Source organism: Dromiciops gliroides, chromosome 4, assembly GCF_019393635.1.
Source record: "Dromiciops gliroides isolate mDroGli1 chromosome 4, mDroGli1.pri, whole genome shotgun sequence".
In the NCBI taxonomy this organism is placed as follows: domain Eukaryota; kingdom Metazoa; phylum Chordata; class Mammalia; order Microbiotheria; family Microbiotheriidae; genus Dromiciops; species Dromiciops gliroides.
In genome coordinates, this window is record NC_057864.1 from 393,401,524 (window position 1) to 393,426,175 (window position 24,652).

Sequence of the window (24,652 nt, forward strand, 5' to 3'; positions counted from 1 at the left end):
TATGCAGCCCATTGATAGAATACTTTCAGTACATATATTTTGGATACTACAGAACAACTTAATAGAAGAGAGACTAGATTAAATCTGGGATGTTGTGCAATGCTTTCACCAATCCCAAATTCCTCTTGATACAAAACCCATAGCTTTTTTTTAGGGAGTCAATTGGGCTTAAGTGACTTTCCCAGGGTCACACAGCTAGTAAATGTTAAGTGTCTGAGGCCGGATTTGAACTCAGGTACTCCTGACTCCAGGGCTGGTGCTCTATCTACTGTGCCACCTAGTTGCCCCAACCCATAGCTTTTTAATAATATGTTCTGTGATGTTTTATGACTGCAAATCAAAACCACCACAATCTCTGAAGAATCAAAATTATGAGTAATCCAAAGGGTCGTAGAGCAATCCATTCTGGATATAAGGAGGCTTGTGAAATATCACCATTAATAACTTGAAAGAAATGATTGGAAAAGGAAAATGGACAGTTTGTGTTTCTTAAGCAAAGATGGTGGTGGTGGTGGGGGAAATAGAAAGCCCAGAGCTATCCTGATTACCTAAAAAATGTTACAAGACCAAGAAGGCCTCACCAAGGCTTCCAGCATGGTGAGGAGGATCCTCTATGAACATTTTATGGGAAGACATAAATAATTGTCCCAAAGAGGCATAGATGCATTGTGATCTGCAGTGGTTGTGGAAGTCAAATGGATGAAATTATGGAGCCAGCAAGGAAGAAAGATGGCGATACTAACACTTGCCCTGCGCTACCTCAGTTGTGAAGGTCTTTAGAGTAAAATGTCAAAGTATAATTTATATTAGGGAAAAACCCCCTATCATTTAAAATTTCTCCATCATTACACTATAAAATGAAAATGAATTACTCTAAACCTTTTCCCAGGGAACGTTAAGTATTTTTCATAGGAGTAGCTAACATTAACCTTCCAAGATCACATTTTATATAGTAATTACTTGAATTCCCAGACTATTGACATTGTTCTTCCTGCTGTAGTACATTGCTATTGTTTTTTGGTAAAGCAAAATTATTATAGTGCTGGGCTGGTTGATGTTGCATGCTCTTTTGAGTCTGAGAAGACTAAGAATTTGTTTTCAGACTTTTTTTTTGGCAGGGTAGTGACTTGCTCAAGGTCACACAGCTAGTAGAGTGTCAAGTGTCTGAGGCTGGATTTGAACTCAGGTCCTCCTGAATCCAGGATGGTGCTTTATCCCTGTGCCACCTAGCTGCTCAGTGTCTTCAGACTATTAACAAAAATTAACTTAACTCTTGGTAATTTAAATGTTTGACATCTAGTGGAAGAACAGCATCATATCCACTGAGCTGCTAAAGTGGTTTTCCTAAAAGGTCTAAATTTTGTGCTAACCCAATGCCTTCTCCACCAAATTGACTATAGTTACTGGGCCCTCTAAGTGAAAATAAGGAAAAGAAAATACAGAAATTGTACTTGTCAGGAGACAGACACCACCATTAATTGATCTGGTGTAGGCAGAACAGGGGCACTGCAATGATACAATAATTAGAGTACATACATGTATAACTACATAATCAATATTAAATAATTTTGTACCAATGCCTCCCCCCCCCCCAAAAAAAAATCAAATCTTAAAGTCCAATGGCTATTACCTGTGGGACTGAATATGAACTCTTGTTTTTGGCATTTAAAAAGGGGCCAGGTTGTGTAGAACTTTTTAAATGCCAAAAACAAGAGTTCAAGATAGGAAGGGGTCAGGTTGTGTAGAGCTATCTTTTTGGCCTTTTAACAAATTACTCCAGAGGACTCTCTAGCTATACTGGTATATTTGCTATTCCTCACACACTACAGCTGTTACTGATGGAAGAGGGGCCAGTTTGAAGAGGCAGCTTCTATAGATTGTGAAGTCCTCCAGACATTCCTGTTTGCAGGTGACATGTTTATTTCATTGACTCAGGACATAGAACAGCCTCCTAAATGAGATGCAATATTGCTTAAAATAATTTTGGCCTAACTAGCCACACGGGGAAAAAACTTTCTGAAGATTACTTCTGGACTAGAGTATAAAAATAAGCTGGAGAAATACCCCTGTAGTACTCAATAAGCACCTATGTGCCAGGCTCACCTACATTATCAAACTATCAAGTCCCATAGAAATAGAAAGTATTATCTGAAGAGAGCATTGTCCTAGGTAGTCTTTGGGGACTGAGTGCTTCTAGCTCTTGTATTCAATGATCCTAGCTTATGAGGGCTTTTGAGATTATGCCTTTTATATATATTTGCAGATGGCCAATCCATATAATATTGTTTTGAAAAAAAAGATACCCCCTAAATATCTAATTGTTTAGTGCTTCTTTAGTAACAGAACTCTTATTTAATGTTATGAAAAAGAACATTTTGATTGGGAACAGAGTTCTAGACAGCATAAAATATGCTTTTTTCCCCCTCTAGGTGGCTTTTTCCCTTAAATCATTCTAGCTTAAATTTGCATCCTGACCATGTACTTTTGGTCAACCATAAAATGTCATTGTATAAGAGAAAAATAAAACTAATAAGTTCACTTCTTAATGTCACAAGAGCACCATCCTTGTGTCTCTGTGTAACTTTAAGAGTTTATGGATTTGAGGATCAAAATTTATAAGGAACTACACAAAACAGCTATAAGGGATTTCTTAATTTGTAAATGCGCAGAGGCACAAATTTTTGTTCCTATAATTAACATAGCTCTTTTGGGTGATGGCAGTTAAGTCACTTCTCATATTCAAGTTGTTATATAGGAGGGAAATATTTAGTTCCAGAACATAGGTAAACTACTAAACCCATAGAGATTTTATTTTATCAGCATTAAATATATTTGGGGAAATTTGGATATAGATAAGTAAATACAAGAAAAAGCATACTTTGCAATGATTAAGCAATTAATGTTTGTTTTTTTTTTTTTGGTGGGGCAATGGGGGTTAAGTGACTTTCCCAGGGTTACACAGCTAGTAAGTGTCAAGTGTCTGAGGCTGGATTTGAACTCAGGTCCTCCTGAATCCCAGGCTGGTGCTTTATCCACTGCGCCACCTAGCTGCTTGTTGATAGTGACAATTCAGATTCTGCCACAAAAAGATTTTGTATAAAGACATTTAAAAAGTAGTATTGATGAGATGGTAGATGTATTAGTGTAATACAAAGAATACAGTTTGCATTAGAAAGCATATTTTCAAAACAAAGTATATTTAAATGGATTTAATTTTTATTATACAAACACATAAAATATGGAAAAATATATAACAAATGTACAAAAAGTCTTAAAAACAGATTTTAGAGAAGAAAACAAGACCACAGTTGACAGACATTCCTCCCTTTCACTTGGAAATAACTGGAGGGAATTTCAGACTCACTGACATTGAAAAACAGCAATAACAATTATATAGACAAATTCTTGATATTTATATTACAATTGTAGTTACTTTTACTTGGTAGCCAAATAGTGCCTCAAAAAATAAAGAGGGGATAAGGATATAAAATACATTTTTTAAAATTCAGGTATTACATTAACTGCAGAAAATGAATAGCATGTTTAAATAGAGCTTAGCTATACTGCATTCTTTTGATAGGAATCTCCAAAGTACTTTTATAAAGATATCCTAGATAAAGCTCTTTTTGACTGTAACCTGTTTCAGTCTCCTTTTAAATAAATGCAATCTGGAATTTTGTATTGGGATTCTCATTTGGTAATAAATGCAGTAGATTAAAAAAAAACATGCCAAAGCTACCAAGTTCCAAAAATTCACTGAAATGTTTTGTTTTTAAAAATTGATTTTCATGTAGAATTGAAAAAATATTTATTTACTATTTTTTTTAATTGAAAATAAAGACTTCTGATAGAAGCATATTATGGTCACCTAATGTAACATCTCCAATTCAACTTTTACAGTTTGCTAGTTGCAACTGATATAACAAAAGATCATAACCTCCGCAAATTCTTTTTGCTTTTTTTACTACCAGGAAGAGGCCCCACTTTGGAGTTTGCTTTTAGGGGTTTTTCATTTAAACAGTCTTTGGTGATATGATAGCTGCATAAACATTTTGTACAAAAATCAAAGCCACAGCTTTCTCGGTTGCATGTTGCCCTCTGCAAAAAGGGGTCGTATTTTGCAGGTGAGCTGCAATGAATACAGGCTCTTAAGCTTTCATTCTTTTTCAAGGTCTTGGCAACCTATAAAGAAAAATTCACATATTAAAAAAAAAAAATCAGCATACATTTTAATAGCATAGTGAGAATAAATCATTTATAACCATAGAGTAAAAACAACTTGTTGACTGATTGAACTCAACACTATCTTGGATAGGCAATGAACTGGCTCTTGAAACAAGAAAGGAAAACTGGGCTGCGATTTCACACGGGAAAATGCACAGTATTGATCTCAAATTGCTTATTCCTCCCCCCATTTGTTTAATATCAATATTCTCCTAGTGATACTAGTAGGTTTGAATCACGAAACACCAACCTCAAAAGAATCAGAGTGACAACTAAAAATGCAAGTTGCTGTACCATGTGATATAGCACAACAAATTACAAAGAACACTAGGTACAGAAGCAAGAATTCTGGCCAAGTCACTTGCCCCAGTTTTCTCCTCTTTAGGAAACTGGGGGCCAGAGATTACAGATAGGAGGACTAAATGCCTTAAATTCTCTTCCAACTCTAAATCTGAACCTTGGCACCCAAAGCAATATGCCAAACACTAAAAGATTCTTGGGAATTTGGTAAATCCCCATGGAAAATTTGGGGGAAAACAGATAAGAAATACACCTGATGAGAAGGCAGAAGGGCTGTGACCTGTAAAAGTAGAGGCAGTAATCACATCATGAAATAATCATGGATATGTGAATGTACCATAAACTCATTTTCTAAATAGGTAGCTGATAATTAATTGCTAATGCTAATAGCTACCTTTGGGCTACAGCAAGGATTTATTTGTGCTTTTAAATTCTCTATTTTAGTAATAAATCACCTATAGAAATTAGAAATATGGGCCAATACATTTTTGGAGCAAAATTTGGCCTAAAAACTAAATATAGATTTTAGAGTGCATGTGTCTGTATCTGTATACTATTAACTTATCAATAAAAAAGAATTACCTCAGAAAACTCAGTGTGCCGGCTGTACGTAGAAACTCCCTGAACTCCCTGATCAGATAATTTGGGCCGAGATCCTTTTTTGGATGCACCAGGAGCCTGGACCGTTGATTTTTGAACAGAAGCTAATGCTGCCCTTACTAGAACATATTCTCTAGTTGCAGCATGAGCTGAAAATTTGGTAGTATTTTCCTATGAGAAATAGAAAGAGTTAGTAAAACAGCATAGCTACCTTTCCACTGAGAATATGATACATTTAGCAATTGTTTTGAAAAAGTGTAAGCCAGAGACATTAAAGATTTCCCAAAATTAATCTAAAATATTACTCAAATGCACCAAGTATACAAAAATGTTTTCAGGATTAGTAAGCAAACATTACATAAATAACTTTTCTCTCTAACCCTTTTCATTAGTTTTCTACTCAAATCTAAGATTTGTGGGCAGGGCAGAAATACTAGCCAATCCATCCATCTTAACTGGCCTGTAAATTCCTTTCAAATTTTCCATCTTTAAAAAGCTAAACTATCCAATTAAAGTCAAGCAAAAGGTTTGACTGTAATCAATAACCTCAAGTTATCAATAAAAATGCAGTATATAATTAAACTTCTATTATTGGTAGCTTTTGTTTTTATGTAGTTGTATTGTATTTATCGATGTTTTATTGAATATGGAATACGTAATCCTTCTGTGGGATTACTGTCAATTCTCAAGTATATGTTAGGCATATAGGTCACATAATATATTCCCCCAGTGGGATGTAAATTCCATGAAAGCCAACTTGCTTCTAGCATATTACCGGATACAGAAGTTATCCAACCCCTACATTTTACAAACAAGGAACCTAAGGCCTAGAGGTTGAGTAAGACTTATCCACTCAAGGTCACATAGGTGGGTAAAGTGACCGAGACAGGATTTCAACCGAATTCTATCTCTAAAGCCAATGCACTTGCCTCCACTGTTACTATGGGTATTATTTAGGATTTCTAATTATCTATAAGTGTTTTCTGTTTACAATGATCATGAAGAATATGCAATACAAATGAAAGTGAAATAATCAACTATTAAAAACTTACAGTAGCTTTTTTCATTGCTGAACTATATAAGTGGAAAGCCCCTTTATTGTCTTTCAGAATCTTCTTCCATGTTGCACTCACTTTGGCCACACTGATAAAGTAATAAAAATACAAATGATTACATTTTAGTTATATTGGTAAAAGCTAGCAAAACAATGACACTAAAAAGTTAATCCCACTTCCACAAATTGTTTTCTTTTTGTTTTTGGCAATAGCAATTCATAAAGGCTATCAAGCTAAAGTGTAGGGACTATAATCTGTCTGTGAAAGGAATACTCATACCAATGAAATCACAGATTTTTAAAACAATTTTCATAAAAGGTAATACAGAAATAATAAAACAAGTAATAAGAGTTTAGCCTGGTGAGACTTTAAATTAAAAAACCGAGAGAGTACCCCAGGATCTATATGGGTTCCTCTAGGTATACATGGTTTCCTGAGGAAGAGGTGCTCAGACATGACCTAATGCCTATTTGTAAATCCTTTCTTTCTCTACTCCAAACTATCAGAAACATGGATCCAGAATAAACTCCAGAATGAAATAAGTTAAATCCTTCCAAAGTTCCACAGCTGAGAAACAGCACCTTTGAGATATCTTTGCAAAAAGGATACTTACTTGATCAAGTCCATCTCACTGAGGCATTTTAAAACATTTGCCAAAATATGTCTGAGTCCCCTCTGGAAGAGTTCACTGAGAATATCCAGTCGATCTAAGCCCATTTTTCTACCAATTACATTATGTAGGCCAAAATCTCCATGGGCAACTATTCTTTCCACAGTTTCCCAATCTACTTTAGGATTTCTTTTGGCATTCTTTTTTAAAGTTGAACAAACCACTTCCTCAAAATGAAGGATTGGCAACAAGTTTTTATTTGGAAACTGTTCTGTGCTTTGGTTTTGTAGAAGGCAGGGTTTGGGGCTGACGATGAAATTCCGAGACAACAGAAGGCTATTATATTCTTGTTCACCAGGACTGCTTTGATGAGAGAACGAAGAGTAGCCACTGTCTTCATAAAGTCTACTGCTCTCCAACTCTTCCGATTCACTCGAGGCATCAAGCCTCTGCAGTGCTTGATTTTCCTTGTTGTGCAGTGGCCCATTTTCAGTTCTAGGTTCTACCATCCTGGGGCTTACGTTCTGAGGTCCACTGTAGGATAGCCTTCTATCATCTTTAAGACAATCTTTACAAAAATCTTCCAAATATTCAGGAGTACCAGATTCCATTTTTTTGCTAATCTCAGGCTTTGCCAATACAGGCCCAGAATTAACATGGTTGCAGTTAAAGTCACATATCATTTTAACAGAGTAGTGAGGATTGTTGTCTTTATTCTCTAGTTTGTATCCTACAAAAAGAAAAAAAAAACATACGATTAGGTTCTATTGGCATTTATTTATAGTTTGTATCATTACCTACATAGCCTCTCTGTGCCTCAGTTCCCCCATCTGTAAAATAAAAAGGTTGGCCTATATATGTACTTGTGTATGCATGCATGCATGCAATTGCTATCTGTATGATGTACAAAAGGTAAAACTTGTAATCACAAGTTACTGACTATAACTAGCTTCTTTTTTTGTTTTTGTTTTTTTTTGGTTTTTTAGTGAGGCAATTGGGGTTAAGTGACTTGCCCAGGGTCACACAGCTAGTAAGTGTGTGTTAAGTGTCTGAGGCCAGATTTGAACTCAGGTCCTCCTGACTCCAGGACTGGTGCTCGATCCACTGCGCCACCTAGCTGCCCCTGTAACTTGCTTCTTTACCTTAATTATACCCTTTATGTGTCATGTTTCCTATATGCTTCTTTATTTTTCTCTTTCTATTTTTTTCAGCAGGGCAATGAGGGTTAAGTGACTTGCCAGGGTCACACAACTAGTAAGTGTCAAGTGTTTGAGGCCAGATTTGAGCTCAGGACCTCCTGAATCCACAGCAGGTGCTTTATCTACCCACTATGCCACTTAGCTGCTCCTCCTACAAGCTTCTTCTTTTTTTTTTTAGTGAGGCAATTGGGGTTAAGTGACTTGTCCAGGGTCACACAGCTAAGTAAGTGTTAAGTGTCTGAGGCCAGATGTGAACTCAGGTCCTCCTGACCCCAGGGCCGGTGCTCTATCCACTGCGCCACCTAGCTGCCCCTACAAGCTTCTTAAGGGTAGGGACCTCTACTTTTCTGCAAGCTTATTCAGTTCTTACTTTTAGACACAGTTTACCTGGAACTATCTTAAATTAGACTGTTACAAGGCAAACTTCTCACTCAGGTACAAGTCTATGGTCATTTATTCAGTGTTAGCTGATGAATGAAAATGAAAATAGAAGCCTGCTTATTAAAAGTCATCATGGGGGTAGCTAGGTGGTGCAGTGGATAGAGCACTGGCCCTGGATTCAGGAGGACCTGAGTTCACATCTGGCCTCAGACACTTAACACTTACTAGCTGTGTGACCCTGGGCAAGTCACTTAACCCCCATTGCCTCACCAGAAGAAGACGAAGAATTAAGAAAGAAAGAAGAAAAGTCATCATGATCTGGCACTACTCTTACCTCTCCTAAGTCTACGGTGTAGTCAAATATAGAATGTGCTTCTTTTTCACCCTTGCATCATGTAATCCCTGGCTTCCTTTAAGGTTCAATCAACTCAGGTACCATTTCCTGGTAAATGCCTATTGCTAGTACTCTCCCCACAGAAATTGCTTTCTATGTAAAGAGAACCCTGAAGAGGACAGTAAAGGCTTAATTGTGAAAAGTCCAATTTAAAAACTTGAGGTAAGATTCAAGGTAGGTTTTAGTTTAGAATAATACTCTGATGACAGTTTACAGGGCACAAAACAGGTCCTGAATAAATTCTTATTGTCAGAGAAAACAAAGATTCTGACTTATATATAACACAAAATCATTCAGCAGGAAGATGAGTGTATACATTTACTCGTCCATACTCTGGGGGCAGCCAGGTGGCACAGTGGATAAAGCACTGGCCCTGGATTCAAGAGGACCTGAGTTCAAATCTAACCTCAGACACTTGACACTTACTAGCTGGGTGACCCTGAGCAAGTCAAAGCATTATTCTAAACTAAAACCTACCTTGAATCTTACCTCAAGTTTTTAAATTTCTGGACTTCCCCCCCTTTTTATTCACTTAACCCTCACTGCCCTGTGCAAAACCAAAACCAAACACACACACACACACAAATCTATACTCAGCATGCTTTTCATCCAAAAATTTTGAATTCCAGAGTATCACTATTTCCTGTAGAGAATGCTGGACAAGAGACTTCTCATTCTTAATTTTTGAATTAAATAAATAAATAAATTTAGCTAAAAATGTGACCAATGTAGTTTACTAATTAACTTCTACAGAAGTTACATTGAACACAGATACTATTTTGACAACTATGCCATAGTCTCATAATCAGACGTCAAAAAAAAAATCACTGCTTAATGATGCTTATTTCAAAGAATTCTGACCTGTGTTTTACTTCTAAAGTTATCAGTGAATATTTATCAAAATATAGCTCATTTCTTTTTATTATTCATCAAGGACACTGCACTATCCAGTGAAAATAACATTGGTTCTGGAGTCAGAAGACCTGGGTATATATAAAGCTTGCCTTTCCTGTTTGCCACCTGTATGACTGAGTATTCCTTTAACCTCCTAGAGAGGGTTTCTTCACATGGAAAATTCCTGGGTACTAGACAGCCTCAATTCCTTTCCAGCTCTAAATACAGGATGCAATATTATGCTAACATTTTCCATTTCAACAGATGATTCTTAAGGTGCTTTAGGATCTGCCCCTTACTTAGTATTCACTCTCACAGGACCTCTTCTAGGATCTACCACTTCCTAAATACATTCTGAACTTGTGGATTTCAGTAAGCTGGATCAGGAGAGCCTCATTTTAGCCACCCAATGTGTTGGCCGATGATATAGCATTTAAAATTCTTTAATATATGTTTTACCTTAAATTACCCTGTGAAGGAGGTAGTCCAGTTCAAATGTCACCCTGATTTTGCAAATGTCATGATGTTTCACCTAACTTTAACAGTGCTAAAAATAATCCTCTGCCATTATACTCCTACAGAATTTTGTAATGCTACATTAGAAAGAACATTGGATTTTGAATATTTATAACTAGCATTTATATAGCACTTAAATGTTTCCAAAGTGTTTTATATCATTATTCCTGAAGCAGGGTTCAAATCCTAGTTCTGTTTATTACCCATGTGGCCTCAATTTTCTCATCTTTAAAATGAAGTGCTTTTGCTAGGTGTTCTCTTCCAGTTCTAAGAAAACCTAATCAGTTGCTGAATTTTATTACTTGTACTTTCATTGTACCATTTATATCCCAGTTTTTCTACTCCTATACCTAACTCTAGGTCTGGATTAACCTCCTACCACCCTACCAATAGGGGCACAGGAAATTCAGCTCAGGTACTCTCTAAAGTAGATAGTGAATAAGGTAAAAGGTATTAGGAACACAAATTTCAACCCCATTTCTTTCAAACTTCAAGTTTTGTTTTGTTTTGTTCTGGTAGGTGTGATTCAAGATACTAGAAGTAGAAGGGATAATAATAGAACAAAAGAGCAACTGCAAGGGGTTGGGTATCTCAGTACTTGAATAATCAAACCAAATTACTATGGATGGGCCACAGTGTCCAAGTTTTCAACCAGCATTTTGAATTTGTACAGTAAATTAGCAACTTGGTTCTTTAAACATCACAAAACCAATCTATAGGGACACAGATACTTCCTCCAAAAATATAGACAGAAAATACATGACTGATATCCTGTAGGATTCACATGTTGTCCCATAAAGGGTCCCCTTATGGTACTAGGGACCTTCTTTTCTTCCCCCCCCCTTTTTTTGGGGGTGGGATGGGCGGGGGTGGATGACTTGCCCAGGGTTACACAGTTAGTGTCAAGTGTTTGAAATTGGATTTACACCCTGGTCCTCTTGGATCCAGGGTGGGTGTTTTATCCACTGCCACCTAACTGCCCCTCCTTCCTTTCCTTTTGACAGTGATTAAAAATCTTTCTTAGCTCTTATTGCCAATCAGGTATAAGTCTAATAACTCTGCTGGATACTGAAGACCCTCCACAGTTTGGCTTTATCTCTTAACACAATCAATTGGATCTTATTAAGTTTTATTATATGCCTAATTAAACACAGGGTACACAAAGAAAGGCCACTTGCAGCACTGAGATTTGAGCTGAGTACTGAAGGAAGCCAAGAGGTGGTATGGCATGAGAACATTCCAGGCATAAGGGACAGTCAATGAATGTTGGGATGGATTAATGCATAAAACTAGAAACACACAAGGTCCAGATCGAGAAGGATTTAAAAAGCTGCCTACCTAGGTGGTTAACTATACTCCTTTATTCTATACTCCAGACAAACTATACTACAGCTGACTGGTACAAACAATGAATCCCCAATGAAATGGTCCCATTATTCAAATTTTCACTGTATATTTCCTTTGGACAGGAACCAATTAACCATGTTTTCATATAATTATGACTTAGAATCATATGAATTTTAAAAATAGCACCACTTGAGGAATTCATTATTATAACTAATCAGGACCCAGTTGTACTTTCTGTCCACAATACATACAACACTTTCCAATCACCCTTCTCTTTTCACTCCAGTAGTTCCCAATTCCCTGAATATCTACCACCACCACCTCCCCCACTCCCATTTGCATTCTTGTGTATAAAGCCCAATTCAAATGCCATACCTTCCAGGAAGCCTTCCCAGATCACAAGGCAAAGGTAAAGAATGACCTTTCATTCAGTGAACTCAAGCACCTATTTCTTACACAGAATTGTTAATTTTTTTAAATGGTCAACTGCATATCTCTTTTCTTCAGTTTGGCTGTAAGCTCCAAGAAAGCAACAACAGGGACTTCTCTAAAATTTGTACCCCCTTAAAACCTCAGTTTCTCTAACCCTTTCTACTTGGTACAAACTCAGTTCTTCAAGACAGTGGAAAAGAGAAAACAAGCTTTACTTTTTTAGTGAATAAAAAGCGGAGGAAGTCCAGAAATTAAGATTAAAGAAAATAAATTAAAAATTCAGATCTTGTTTCATCCTCAACTCTTCAGTGTTTCTAATCCCTCATATCCAAGCTGTTGCCAAAGCCTGTCAATTTTACCTTTGCAAGATCTCATGCTTCCTTCCGTGCTTTGGACACCCCCAACTACTCTGCCGAGACCTTCATTACCTCAGGCCTGGACTATTACAATAGCCTGCTGGTGGGTCCCCCAGCCCGAAATCTACTCAATCCATCCTCCCCTCAGCTTCCAAAGGATTTTCCTAAAGCACAGGTCTGACCATGTCACTCCCTTAACTCAATAAACTCCAGGAGCTCCCAATGGCTTAAAGGATTCAATACAAAATGCTGATTAGTACCTTTCCAGCCTTCTTACATCTTATTCCCATCATAGACTCTGATCCATTGCCACTGGCCTCCTAATCTTCCCACGAAAAAACCACTCCACTCACTCTTGGCTTCTTGGTCTCTGGCTGTCCCTCATGACTGGAATGCTCTCCCTTTATCTCTGCTTTCCTTTAAGGAGCAGCTAAAATCTCATTTTGTTCTAACCTCTCAGCATAAAGTCTTGTCTTTTGTATCCCCAGTGCTTTGCACAGAACAGGTTGGTGCCCAACAAATGTTTGACTGATTCACTACTAGACCCCAGGAATAAAAAAAGGATAGTCCCCCTACCCCCAGGGGAGCTAATTTACATGAAGCTTATAATGTAGGAAATGAGTTGGGGGTGATGTAAAAGATGTGTACACAAATAAATAAAAGGACAAACAAAGTAATTTCAAGAAGTAGAAATGTTAAGAACTGGGGGAATCAGGAAGGAAAGATCTGTAAGGAAGTAGCACTTAGTTGTGCATCTGAAGGAAGCTATGGATTCTGTGACCAGGGAATGCTCCAACAAGATCAATGGATCAACCAACAAGCATTTATTAAGCACCTACTATATGCTAAGCATTGTGATTAGGTAGGACTATGTTTATAAAGACAAAAATGAAAGTCCCTGTATTCACATATATTCCAGACATAGGGGATCACTTCTGTGGAGGCATAGAGAAAGGGAAACTGAATATTGCATTTGGGGAATAGCAAGAAAAACAATACAACTGGAACTCTATGTTCATGAAGGAGAATAATATGAAATAAAACTGAAAATGTAGCTGGCAGATAAAGGTCAGCGTGAACCATTATATTCAAGTATGGGGGTGACACGGCCAGATTTGCCTTAAGAATATTATTTTGGCAATGGTATGGATGATGGACTGGAGAAGGGGGAGAGTGAAGACAGGGAAAGCAGTTAGGAAGCCACCACAATGGTCCAGGTAAGAGGTTTAAATACAAAGAAGTTATGTGAAGGGTAAGAGATGTAATCTATAGGGGTTGGCAACTGACTGTTATGTGGAGAAGAGGTGAATGAAGGAGTGGTAGATGACTCAGAAGTTGCTAATCTGGGTGAAAGTAAGGATGGTGGTGCCCTGTATAGAAATGGGAAAGCTTCAAGAATGTATTCACTTAAGATAGTCTCTGGAAACTAAAGTAATTTTATAAAGACAGAGTCTGGGACTTTTCTCTTTCTGATCAACCACACCCAAAAAGAATGGGGTAAAGAGCAGGTTTTTTTTTTTTGGGGGGGGGAGGGCAATGAGGGTTAAGTGACTTGCCCAGGGTCACACAGCTAGTGCCAAGTGTTTGAGGTCAGATTTGAACTCAGGTCCTCCTGAATCCAGGGCCAGTGCTTTATCCACTATGCCACCTAGCTGCCCCTTAAAGAGCATTATTGACTACTCCTTTCCCTATCTACACTATTCCCCGACATCAACTTTAAAAATGTGTAGTACAGGAATGTACTTCATTATTCAGTTCGTAGCTCTGTGACATTTAACTCCTATAATTTTTAAACTTCCAGGCTCCATAAATTCATTAATTTTTGCTTAAATTCAGAATGGTCAAAATTAAATATTATAGCTTAATCTCATGTTTAATCTCACTGCATACACATTGTTTCGAACAAAGCACTTTCATGCATTATCATTTGATTTTTTTTTCAAAATTATCCATTAAAATCAGTAGAACAGATGCTATTTTGTGGACAGAAAATGGAAATTCAGAGATATAAAGTAAAAACTGTGGGAGTTAGCAGATCTGAGCTCCACTCTGGCGCCACAAACTCAATGCGCCACCTTAGGCAAGGTATTCCACTCACTTCAGTTTCCTAATGCGTAGACAGAATGATTTCTAAGGTTTCTTCGCCCAAGGTCACATGACTAAGAAGTAGCTGAGCTGAATATGTGTAGTTCTAGCCTTCGGTCCAGGAGCTCTATTAAGACCACCTTGCACATAAAACCAAGTGTCCTTAATATTTCCCTATTTGAATAGCTAATTTTACCTTTACAAAAAGAGAAGAAAATATCAGCCTGCCCTAAACTGAATATTTTATTTGTACGTGTCAAACCTCTGCCCCCTACTGGATTATGAGCAGTAAGAGCACTTAAAAAAAAAAAAGAGCCAACTCTGCCTCCAGTGGTCTAATCATTTTCTTCACCTTTCCCTGGTGGTCACTTCTAAAACAGAAGACTAAAAAAAAAGATTGGTAGGCACTTTCAACAAGGGGAGAGTAAGAGACAAAGAAAAGAGGTTAACAAAAAAAAGAGCATTTATTATAGTCCTTAACTATTCGTTGAAGTAAGGCTTTAGCATACTTATATATAATCCCTAACATTCACCATTTAACCAATGTATCCAATAAAACTGTGGTTCCTAACCTTTTTAACTATAAGGAAGTCTGAAGTCATAAAATTCCCAGGACACTCACATAATAGTCCTCAGTAACAATCAGTTAAGAAAATGCATAATTGCAATGCATGGTACTTAAATAGATGGGAACTACTACATTAAAATACTTAATAACAAAAATATACAATAGAGCAATAGGCTTCTCAGTAATTTTCTTCTCATTTTATTAAACCTTTCACTGTTCTATGCTAGACCAGACACTGAGCTTATTCTACAAAACTGTGAAAAATATCCCAAATTCAAACACCAAAGTTTATAAAAATACTCTAGACCCTTCAGGAAAGCTCTCATGTCTTACATTTCTTAAAATCTCCCTATCAATAACCACCATGTGACTGGCTTAAGAGCATGGCCTTTCCTTGATTCAGGGGCCTAGTTGCCACCCATGATCAAAGTCACAAGTCCCCTTACTTGCTCCACTTTCAAAACCATTTCCAGGTTAAAAACAAAACAAAAACAATCCACTTTATATTTTTATGTTCTTGCCAACCTCAATCACCACTCAATCTATCGATAGAGACTCATAAAGTGCCTACTATGTTTCAGGCCTTATCTTCTGTAAAACAGTGATAAAGGGTAACGTGAACCCTCAAATTGACCATTTAATCTCTGAATCACACATGGATAGTATTGATTCCCTCCTGGAAATTTCATTTTAAATACAAGTGCACTGTCATTTTTCTCCTTGGGAGGACTAGCCTCCTTTTGGGGAGAAACCTTAACAGAATATTGATTACTGCATTGTACTAGTATCACAACCATTCCCTTTTCCCTTTGGTCACTTCTGAAGTAAAATGTTTAAAATTAAAGGGGTGTAGAGAGCCCCCAATAAGGGAAGAGCAACAAAGAGGTCAGAAAACAGCATTTATTCGAGTGCTTTCAGGCTGAGGCCATCCCAGTTTGGGATTAGGAGGGAAACCTGACTCTTCCACCTCCACACACGTCTGCAGAGAGATAAGGCATTTCCCTCCCAAGGAAATGGCTCAACAGTGATCAAGCTAATATATTGGGGGGGAGGGGGGTGAATTAGTAATAAAATCCAACGTAATTTTGAAATCCCCCCACTTTCACCCCTGGGTCCCAGAAAGCTCTGCCAGGGGAAGGGGTGAGGAAATTTAACCCTTTCCTCAGGCCACTGCCCCAAAGCCGCTCAGTCCAAAGGCGGAGCGCATTTGGCGGGAGAGGTGAGTGAGGCCACGAATCCTGAGGGGCGGACGGGACCGGGCCGGAGCGGCCCGCAGGGATGGCCCCGAGGCGGGGCGAGAGGCGGGAGATGGTCGGGAAGCGGGCCCAATCTCCCGCGCCCTGGCTGTGGGGAGCTGCCCTAGGTCGGGAGGGAAGGCATCTCCGGGGAACTCGGGGGGACGGAGGGTTTGGGGTCTTCGGCTCCATGAGGGGGTCCGGCCGCCCCGTCTGGGTGAAAAGGCCCCGGGTGGGGGAGGGGAGTGGGGGGTATTTGGCGCCTCTTCCAGGGGCGAGTCTTGCCCGCCAGAGGGAAAACGGACACTAGGGTCTGCCGCGGCACCTCTTTTTCCCTAGGGAAGCGAGGCAGCCCGGCTTGGAGGGGGGTAGAAGCCCACCATCTCTCCCTGGATCCTCCACGTCTCATTTCCCCCCCTCAATCTGATCCCCTTTCTCAAGCCCCGGCTCCCTCTCCCCCCCCCCCCAACCCCAGTTCCACAGCCCAGAAACCCCTCGGATGTCAACCACCCCAAGCCCGGCTCGTGGCCTCATCCTTGGGGGGGGGGTGGTCGTCCCCATCCATCCCCGCTCCACCCCCCCCCCGGGGGGGGGTCGCGCGCCCCGAATCGCGCCCTCTCTCCTGAGGTACTCACTGTCAGTCGGGCGCGGGGACTCTGCGGCCGTAACGGCGCCGGGGCCGCTGCAACAGGAGGAAGATGCAGCCAAAAGAGGTGAGGAGCAGCAAGCGCAGGAGCAGCAGCAACAGCGACTACGGTGGCGACTCATGCCCAGACCTAGGCACTGAGAGCGGAACAACGCTCAGGTAGGAGAAGAGACTCCTCCGGCAGCAACCAGCTGAAGCACCGGCTCCACCAGAGCAGTACCTTCCAAAAGGCGCCAGCTGGTACTTTTAAAATCTTTGAATTTGGTGCCCAAATCCGTAAGACCCAATGGAGGCAGGCGGTCTGACCAGCCCGCCAATAGGGAGGCGGAAGGAGGGGAAGCCTCCATCTCTGGCCAATCAATCTGCGGCGGACACCGGCAAGAGGCGGGGCCGAGACCGACAGCGCTCCGCCTCTCTCCATCTCTCGAGTACTGTTACAGCAGCGCCGGAAAGATGCAGGAACCAAAAGCTCAAGGGGCGGGGCTTGCAAGAGGCGGGCGGCTCAACCACACGTGGCGCACAGCCCAATCCGTACGCGCGTCCCTCCGCTACGACCAAGTCAGAGTTCATGGCATCAGGTGCTCTTGCCCCGTTCTGCGGTTAGCATCGGCTCCAGCTCGAGAATCCATGGTGGGTAGGCAGAGGCGTTCTCCTTCTGCAGGTAGTAGCTTCTATGAGTGGCAGAGGGAGGGGTTCCGGTCAATCTTTTTTGGGTCCGGTTCTCCGCGAATCTCGCACTCCTGGCTTGCTGGCTTCCCTTCTCCCTGCCCCCTCCCCCCGCCTCCTCCGTCGAGCGCGCGCTCACGTCTCTCTACTTTTCCTCCTATCTCTCCCGCGCTCCCCGCCCCCTCCCCCATTAACCCCTACCACGCAGGCGTCAGGTGCCTTGAGAGTTGGCGGGGTGGCGCGTGCGCCTTGGGTCCCCCGCGCTTCCCCTGGTGGGGGGAGGAGGAGGCGCGGGGCGGGTCTCGGTCTCTTCTGGTTAGTCTTAGCCCTGGGAGTCCCGCGCAGTCGACCCCGCCAAACTGGAGGGCGGGGATCCCGCCTAGAGTTGGACTCGGGCCCAGAGAGCCTGGGGCTCCTCCCAGTGCCTGCCTCTGCTGGCTGCTGGCCCTGGGTCCCTACGTCTCTGGGGGGGGCGGGGCCATCCAGGGTGTAGTTGGAGGGAAAGGGAAATTTGAAAGTTTCCGAATCTCATTTTCTGCTGTATTATGAATTTCTATGCAAAATCCTTATGGACTCTAGTAAGAGCCTCTTTGATTTTATTTCTTTAATATGCTATTTCTTTAACTCCCAGTTTATACCCGCCAGGAGCCACTTTTCAAGACCAATAATAAAGATCGGACCTGGAATATTTTACACCATTTTACTGGTGAAAGTGGATCCACCCCTACTTGAAAAATGCCCCATTCCTCTCCACGATCTTGTGTTGGTAATGCCAACAACAACTAACATTTATATAGTGCTTACTTATGTTCCAGGCACTGTGCTAACCATTCTGCTAATGTAACAACTCTGGGGGTTAGGTGCTGTTATTATCCCAATTTTATAGTTGAGGAAACCGAGGTAATTTCTTGTCCAGGTTTACACAACTGCTAAGTATCTGAACTCCAGTCTTCCTTGACTTGAGGTCCATCGGTTTATCCACTGCTCAAATTAACTGCTCTTAGGTCACTTTACTTTAGTGTATGCCACTTCCTTGGTCACTTGAGGGTATGGACATTGTAGATTCTTTGGAGGCAAAGAATGCAGAGGCCCCCACAAAATAATACTGTTATTTCCTAGGATCACACTGCTATTAAGTAGTAAATCAAACCTCTGACTTGTGATCCACTATTCTTTCCACCCATCTGCTTAGTAGATGGAGGTAAATTAGTTATGGATGTGAGAAAGCTCAAGATGGCTAGGGCAGGGGATAGCACGGTCATTTTGTTTGGAATGGAGGTGAGATGTCTAGAGCAGACAGGCACAGGGGGAATAAATGGTAGAGATGTTTCCTAGCATGTAGAGAATATAACCAAATTCAACCTCCACAGATGAGGATATCATCTATTCTAACCTCAATGATGACAAAAACAGACCCAGGGATGTCAACTTGCCTAAGATGATGTAGCTAGTAAAGGTACCAGAGCCAAAATACAAACCTGGTTGTTAGCCCCTGGAATCTTGTCTTGGCATAGGTTATAAGATCTAGGTGGAGACACCCTGCTTTTTTGGGCATCCTTGGGTTTTGTTTTGTTTTGTTTTTTCTTTTTACTCTCTTGTTTTTTTAGTGAGGCAATTGGGGTTAAGTGACTTGCCCAGGGTCACACAGCTAGTAAGTGTTAAATGTCTGAGGCTGGATTTGAACTCAGGTACTCCTGACTCCAGGGCCAGTGCTCTATCCACTTTGCCACCTAGTTGCCCCTCTTGTTTTTAATTTTAAGCCAGAAAGCCAGTGTATCTGGTATGAGACTGTTGAGTGTCAGCCATTTTCGGTTGCCCTAAACTTAGCTGGTGGCTGACAGGACAGGGTTTTTAGTTACCATTCCTATAATTAGAGGCAGCCTGGTTGTAGTTAGTGGAGAGCTGACTTCTGAACTGGGAAGGCATGGTTTCAGGTCCTGCCTCTGACATTACTGGCTGTGTGATTCTGGAAAAGTTACTTAACTCCTCATTGTGCTAGACGTTTCTAAGATTGTAAGTTATAGAGAAGGTGGAGGGAGTTTCCTCATCCTGGAATTCTCCATAATATTAAAATCACAAGTCTGTAGCCTATTCCTGCAGGCCAAGGAATCTCCTAGAAGTCAGTCAACAAACATTAAGTGCTTCCGATGTGCCTGGCATTGTGCTGAGCACTGGGGATAGATACAAAGAAAGGCGAAAGACAGTCCCTGCTCTCAACTGGAGAATTGGTTAATGTCCTTGTATCATTGATTAAGTGCCTACTCTATGCAGGTCACTGGAAATAAAAGGACTAAAATGGAAAATACTGAAATATTGAACCAATTGGTAGAAGAATCACTGGATCATCGTTCTTGAACTGGGAAGGACCTCAGAGTCCATCTATTCCAATCCACTTATTTTACAAATGAGGAAACAGAGGCCAGAAAAATTAAGCAATATGCCCGAGTTCATACAGGTGGTAAGATCAGAGTTGGGGTTTCAAACCTGGTTCATAAGAAAGCTTCATAGAATTAAATTGGAAAGAACATTTGAGGTCATTTAGTTTAATCATGTCATTTAGCAGATTAGGAAACTCAGACCCAGACATATAAATTAATTTGCCCAATGGCACATAAGTAATAAGTGGAAGAGTCAGGATTCAAACCCAGACCCTTTGATTCCAAATCTGGCACTCTTATACTGCACCATGGTGCCTCCCCTGGTATATGAAGTGTAATAGGCACAGTACAGGAGTGCTGAATGAACATGGAATAAAGGCATAATGAGCCCAAGGATTAATCAGTAAAGGCATCTTAAAGGGGCTGTTTTCAGTTATGTTTTGAAGAAAAAAAAGATTTTTCTCTCTCAGGGAAAGAGAAACTAGGAAGAAGTTGCATTCCAGGTTGGGAAATGGCCAAGTAGGAGCCAGGAAATTAGTTATCTAGAGTGGCCAGAGGCTTCATGCATATTAATTTGACTGGGGTGCACTGAGTGATAAGACCTCAGGTCTGGAGAGTTGGAGAGAACCATTCAAATGTTAGGCTGGAGCCTGTGTTGTATAGTGATTAGACGAATGAATGAAAAAGGTACTTTAATAAGTGCTTACTATATCATTCAGTCCACAAGCATTTTGTAAGTTATCTTTATGTGCCTTGGACAGCTGGGTGGCACAGTAGATGGAGTGCTGGAGTCCGGAAGACCTGAGTTCAAATGTAGCCTCACTTTACTAGCTGTGTGACCTTGTCACTTCACCCTGTTTGCCTCAGTTCTTCATCTGTAAAATGAGCTGGAGGAGGAAATGGCAAACCACTGCAGTATCTTTGCCAAGAGAACCCCAAATGGGGTCATGAAGAGTCAGATATGACTGAACAACTCAATGTGCCAGGCACTGTGCCAAGCAATGAGAATACAAATACAAAGATGGTACCTGCCCTCTAGGAACTTACATTCTAATGGGGGAAGACAACACATAAAGGGAAATTGAAAAATAAGAGGAGGGGAGAAAGAAAATACTGGACACTGGAGTATGATGGAGAAGTCTAGAGAGAAATGAAGAGAAAGCTGGTCTGGGTGGTCTCCATAAATGAAGGTTCTGGGAATCATCCAATAACCTTGATAATTACAATGTAATTATTTATTTTTTGTTTTTGTTTTTGCAGGGCAATGAGGGTTAAGTGACTTGCCCAGGGTCACACAGCTAGTAGTGTCTGAGGCTGGATTTGAACTCAGGGTCCTCCTGAATCCAGGGCTGGTGCTTTATCCACTGTGCCACCTAGCTGCCTCCTAATTGCGTTGTTATTAATTGAGCCCTCCCCCTGTCCTCTGGGCCCCCTGTTTCCTGGGATTTATTTTACTAGTTTTGGTAATATGTTAGCATTAATTATGATGATAGGCACTTAGTTTAGTGGAATGACAACTTCAGTGAGAGTTTGGACTAGATAGGTCCTCATCTGTGGAGTTTGGATTAGGTTACATTATCTACATGCTAGGAAAAGTCTTTATCAGTTTGTCCCATGGTCCCTATCTGTTCTAAACACTGCCTCCATTCCAGCCAAACGGTCCTTGCTCTAAGACTTTTCCCTACTCTAAGACTTTCCAGAGCTATCCCACACCCATAAAACATTTACTTCCATCTGCTGTCTGCATGGTATGGAAAGAATAGTGCATCTGAACTTAAAAGATCTTGGTCAGTGGAACCCGAGTTAAGAATTCATGTTTTAGATGAAAATAATCTCTCTATAGTCAAAGTAAACACAACAGATAAAGTCACTTCAACATAAAGGGGCCAAATATTGTACCCAATTCTATAAAAATACTTCTCAGTTTTGTGCAAAATTCAACCACTGTGATAAGTTGGAAAGCTTCTTAGAGCAAAACATTGCATGGAATGAAAACAGAGGTGACTATCTTTACTTTCTGTTGTGAGTTCGAAGTGAATTGGAAGAATTTTCTGGACATACTGTGACGTACTGAGACTGAACATTTAAGAGCTGAATTTGAGCCTCACAATAGCCTTATGGAGGAGGTATTTATCCTCATTTCATGAGAAACCTTAGGCTCAGAGATATTAAAATTGGATATTAGACCATAAATCTCCCCTACTTAACCTTTCCCTTAATTTATCTCCCAGACTAGTAAATGGAAGAAGCTTCTGGTTTTCTAGATAGAGCTTTTATTGTATGGTAGTCACAAGGTGATGTTGATTAGAAGGATAGGAAAGTAGAAATACAATACAAATCATCTTAAGTCTAGGCTTAGTCTATATTCCATATAAAACTCACCGAAACCCAAGGCCACCTTTGGGGAGAGAGACTGAGTCAAGCGCATGCTGTTAACTGAGAGCCGGGCCTTTTTTTTCCTACTCCGCTGGTCTCCTGGCTGCGCTACACAGACAGGCGCTGACTGGGGTTTGACTCGGCCCTCGGTTAACAGCATGCGCTTGACTCGGTCTCTCTCCCCAAAGGTGGCCTTGGGTTTCGGTGAGTTTTATATGGAATATAGACTAAGCCTAGACTTAAGAAGATTTGTATTGTATTTCTACTTTCCTATCCTTCTAATCAACATCACCTTGTGACTACCATACAATAAAAGCTCTATCTAGAAAACCAGAAGCTTCTTCCATTTACTAGTCTGGGAGATAAATTAAGGGAAAGGTTAAGTAGGGGAGATTTATGATCTAATATCCAATTTTAATCTCACATTAGGTGATTTGCCTATAATCAAGATTTGGGTTGTGAAGGTGGCCACCCTGCTTCTAAGTCTAGCTCTCTTCTCTATTTGACCGCACTGCCATCCCCTGGGGAATTGTGGAAATGAGTCTCCAGTGATTCCTGCCTGGAATTTACATTTACACATTCACTTGTTACATGGCATCCCTCTTGTCACAACGTCCACTATAATACAGCACTTGCAGTTGACCATTTTATAAGGTACGATTTGATTAAATTCAAACAAGCACTTACTAAACATCTACTGCCCTCCCATGATATATGAACGACAGTAGACATAAAACAGGAATGCTGGAAAGAAATGATGAGTAAAGGGGCTGTATGTGCAAACACTGTGTTATTTGCACAGACTATTTTCACAACGTTGCAATGATACATATAGAGTAAGTAATTAGGTACATGAATCCAGATTATTTGGCCTAAAGTATTGGCTAATCTCTTTTAGGCCTCTCTTGCTTTAACTCCCCGGTAGCATCAAATGAGATAATGTACCTAAAACATTTTGCAAACCATATGATGCTATTTAACTTTCAACTAAAGGCCAGTTCTTCTCTAACCTTATGGTTACCCCCTTTTTATATTAGTTCATCCTAATTCATTCCCTAAATCAAAGCTGAACTATTTCCCCAGTTCCCTTAAGAAAGTCCATATCATGACTTCATGTTAGAATGGTTATTATAACCCTAAGAACGCAGATTCGTTTGCATCTTTCAAATTGACATGCTTGCCAAATTTGCAGATGACACAAAACTGAGAGGGAGGGATAACTAATATAACTGGGTGAGAGTCAGGATCTTATCCCAAAATATCTGAATAGAATATCAGCCTGAATTCAAGAAAGTGAGATTTACAAACCATCAATTGGTGTTCAGTTCTGGGCGTATTCTGGAGGTATCACAGATTCAAAGCTGAAAGAAACCTTCGAAGCCATCTAGTATAGTGGCTTCATTTCATAGATAAGAAAGCAGGCCCAGCAGATAGAGGAAGGGATTTCCAGGGTCTCACTCCAAATCCAGCATACTCCTCAAGTCAACCCTTGGTGAGCCCTCTAAATGGTTTCATCTGTACCCTGACTTAGTTTTTACCTCTAGGGTCTGTTTAACAAGTTTGCCTCCTTAAGGAATATGAGATTATGACTTCTTAATGAGTATGTTTAGCTTTTATAATATTAAAGGTAACATGGGATTATGATTATGGCCACAGTACCCTTGTTTCCTGACCTAAATTTAAATACCCTGGTTTATAGCCATTAATGCCTACTTCAGTTTGATGCAGCAGAGGCAGCAGAGGATGACAAAGTTGAGGAGAGATGAGCCATATAGGTCTTACTGTGGTATTTCACCATGAGTATGGTTAACACCAAATGGGAGATTATGCAGTCAGCTATTTGTGCTGAGTCAATCTGAGCAACTGAGATTATCTTCCACTTAAACCATATGTATCTTGCATGTACATACCCATTTGCACATTGTCTCCCTGTTTAGAATGTGAGCTCCTTGAGGGAAGGCACTATTTTTGCTTTTTAACACACACACACACACAAAATCTGGTACATAGTAAGTGCTTAATAAATGCACTGACTGCATTAATTGACCCAGATATTATTAGAAGGGGGAGAGTACAAAGGTCTAGTGTGATGCTAGTGTATTAAGGTATAAAATAGGAAAAACTGCTTCAAAGAGGCAGGTCCCTTCTACTCACCCCCTGGGCAGAAAGAGTATCTAAAATTGTACCATTTAAAAAAATCATATTTAAGGACAGTCTGTATTAGCATATAGTTTTCCTTATTTTTGTTTGAGTTCATTAGTTCATTTTTTACATTTATCATGGATTTTACATGATAATAGAGTGCAAATAAAACAGGTGGCTTATACCAAAAAGGCTTACGTGTTAACTTGATGACAATGAGGGGAAAAATGACACAGGAAAGAAAACAA

General features: G+C 40.3%; 1 protein-coding gene across 1 annotated transcript; it reads right to left on the reverse strand.

The window, feature by feature from the left end:
* Positions 1–3,178: 3,178 nt before the first annotated feature.
* FBXO5 (F-box protein 5) lies at positions 3,179–17,053 on the reverse strand. The gene is made up of 5 exons (XM_044005539.1): positions 16,832–17,053; positions 6,793–7,519; positions 6,177–6,267; positions 5,107–5,295; positions 3,179–4,182 (listed from the first exon to the last, which is right to left on the reverse strand). The coding sequence occupies exons 1-5, from the start codon at positions 16,962–16,964 to the stop codon at positions 3,931–3,933; spliced, it is 1,392 nt and encodes a 463-aa protein (XP_043861474.1). The 5' UTR covers positions 16,965–17,053; the 3' UTR covers positions 3,179–3,930.
* Positions 17,054–24,652: the final 7,599 nt, after the last annotated feature.

Coding starts and splice junctions, on each gene's coding strand:
- FBXO5 (XM_044005539.1), bottom strand. CDS start 16,964: ATGAGTCGCCACCGTAGTCGCTGTTGCTGCTGCTCCTGCGCTTGCTGC. Junction 7,520..16,831: donor GTCCCCGCGCCCGACTGACA/GTGAGTACCTCA, acceptor TTCTTTTTGTAG/GATACAAACTAGAGAATAAA. Junction 4,183..5,106: donor GGCACACTGAGTTTTCTGAG/GTAATTCTTTTT, acceptor TTTTCTTTATAG/GTTGCCAAGACCTTGAAAAA.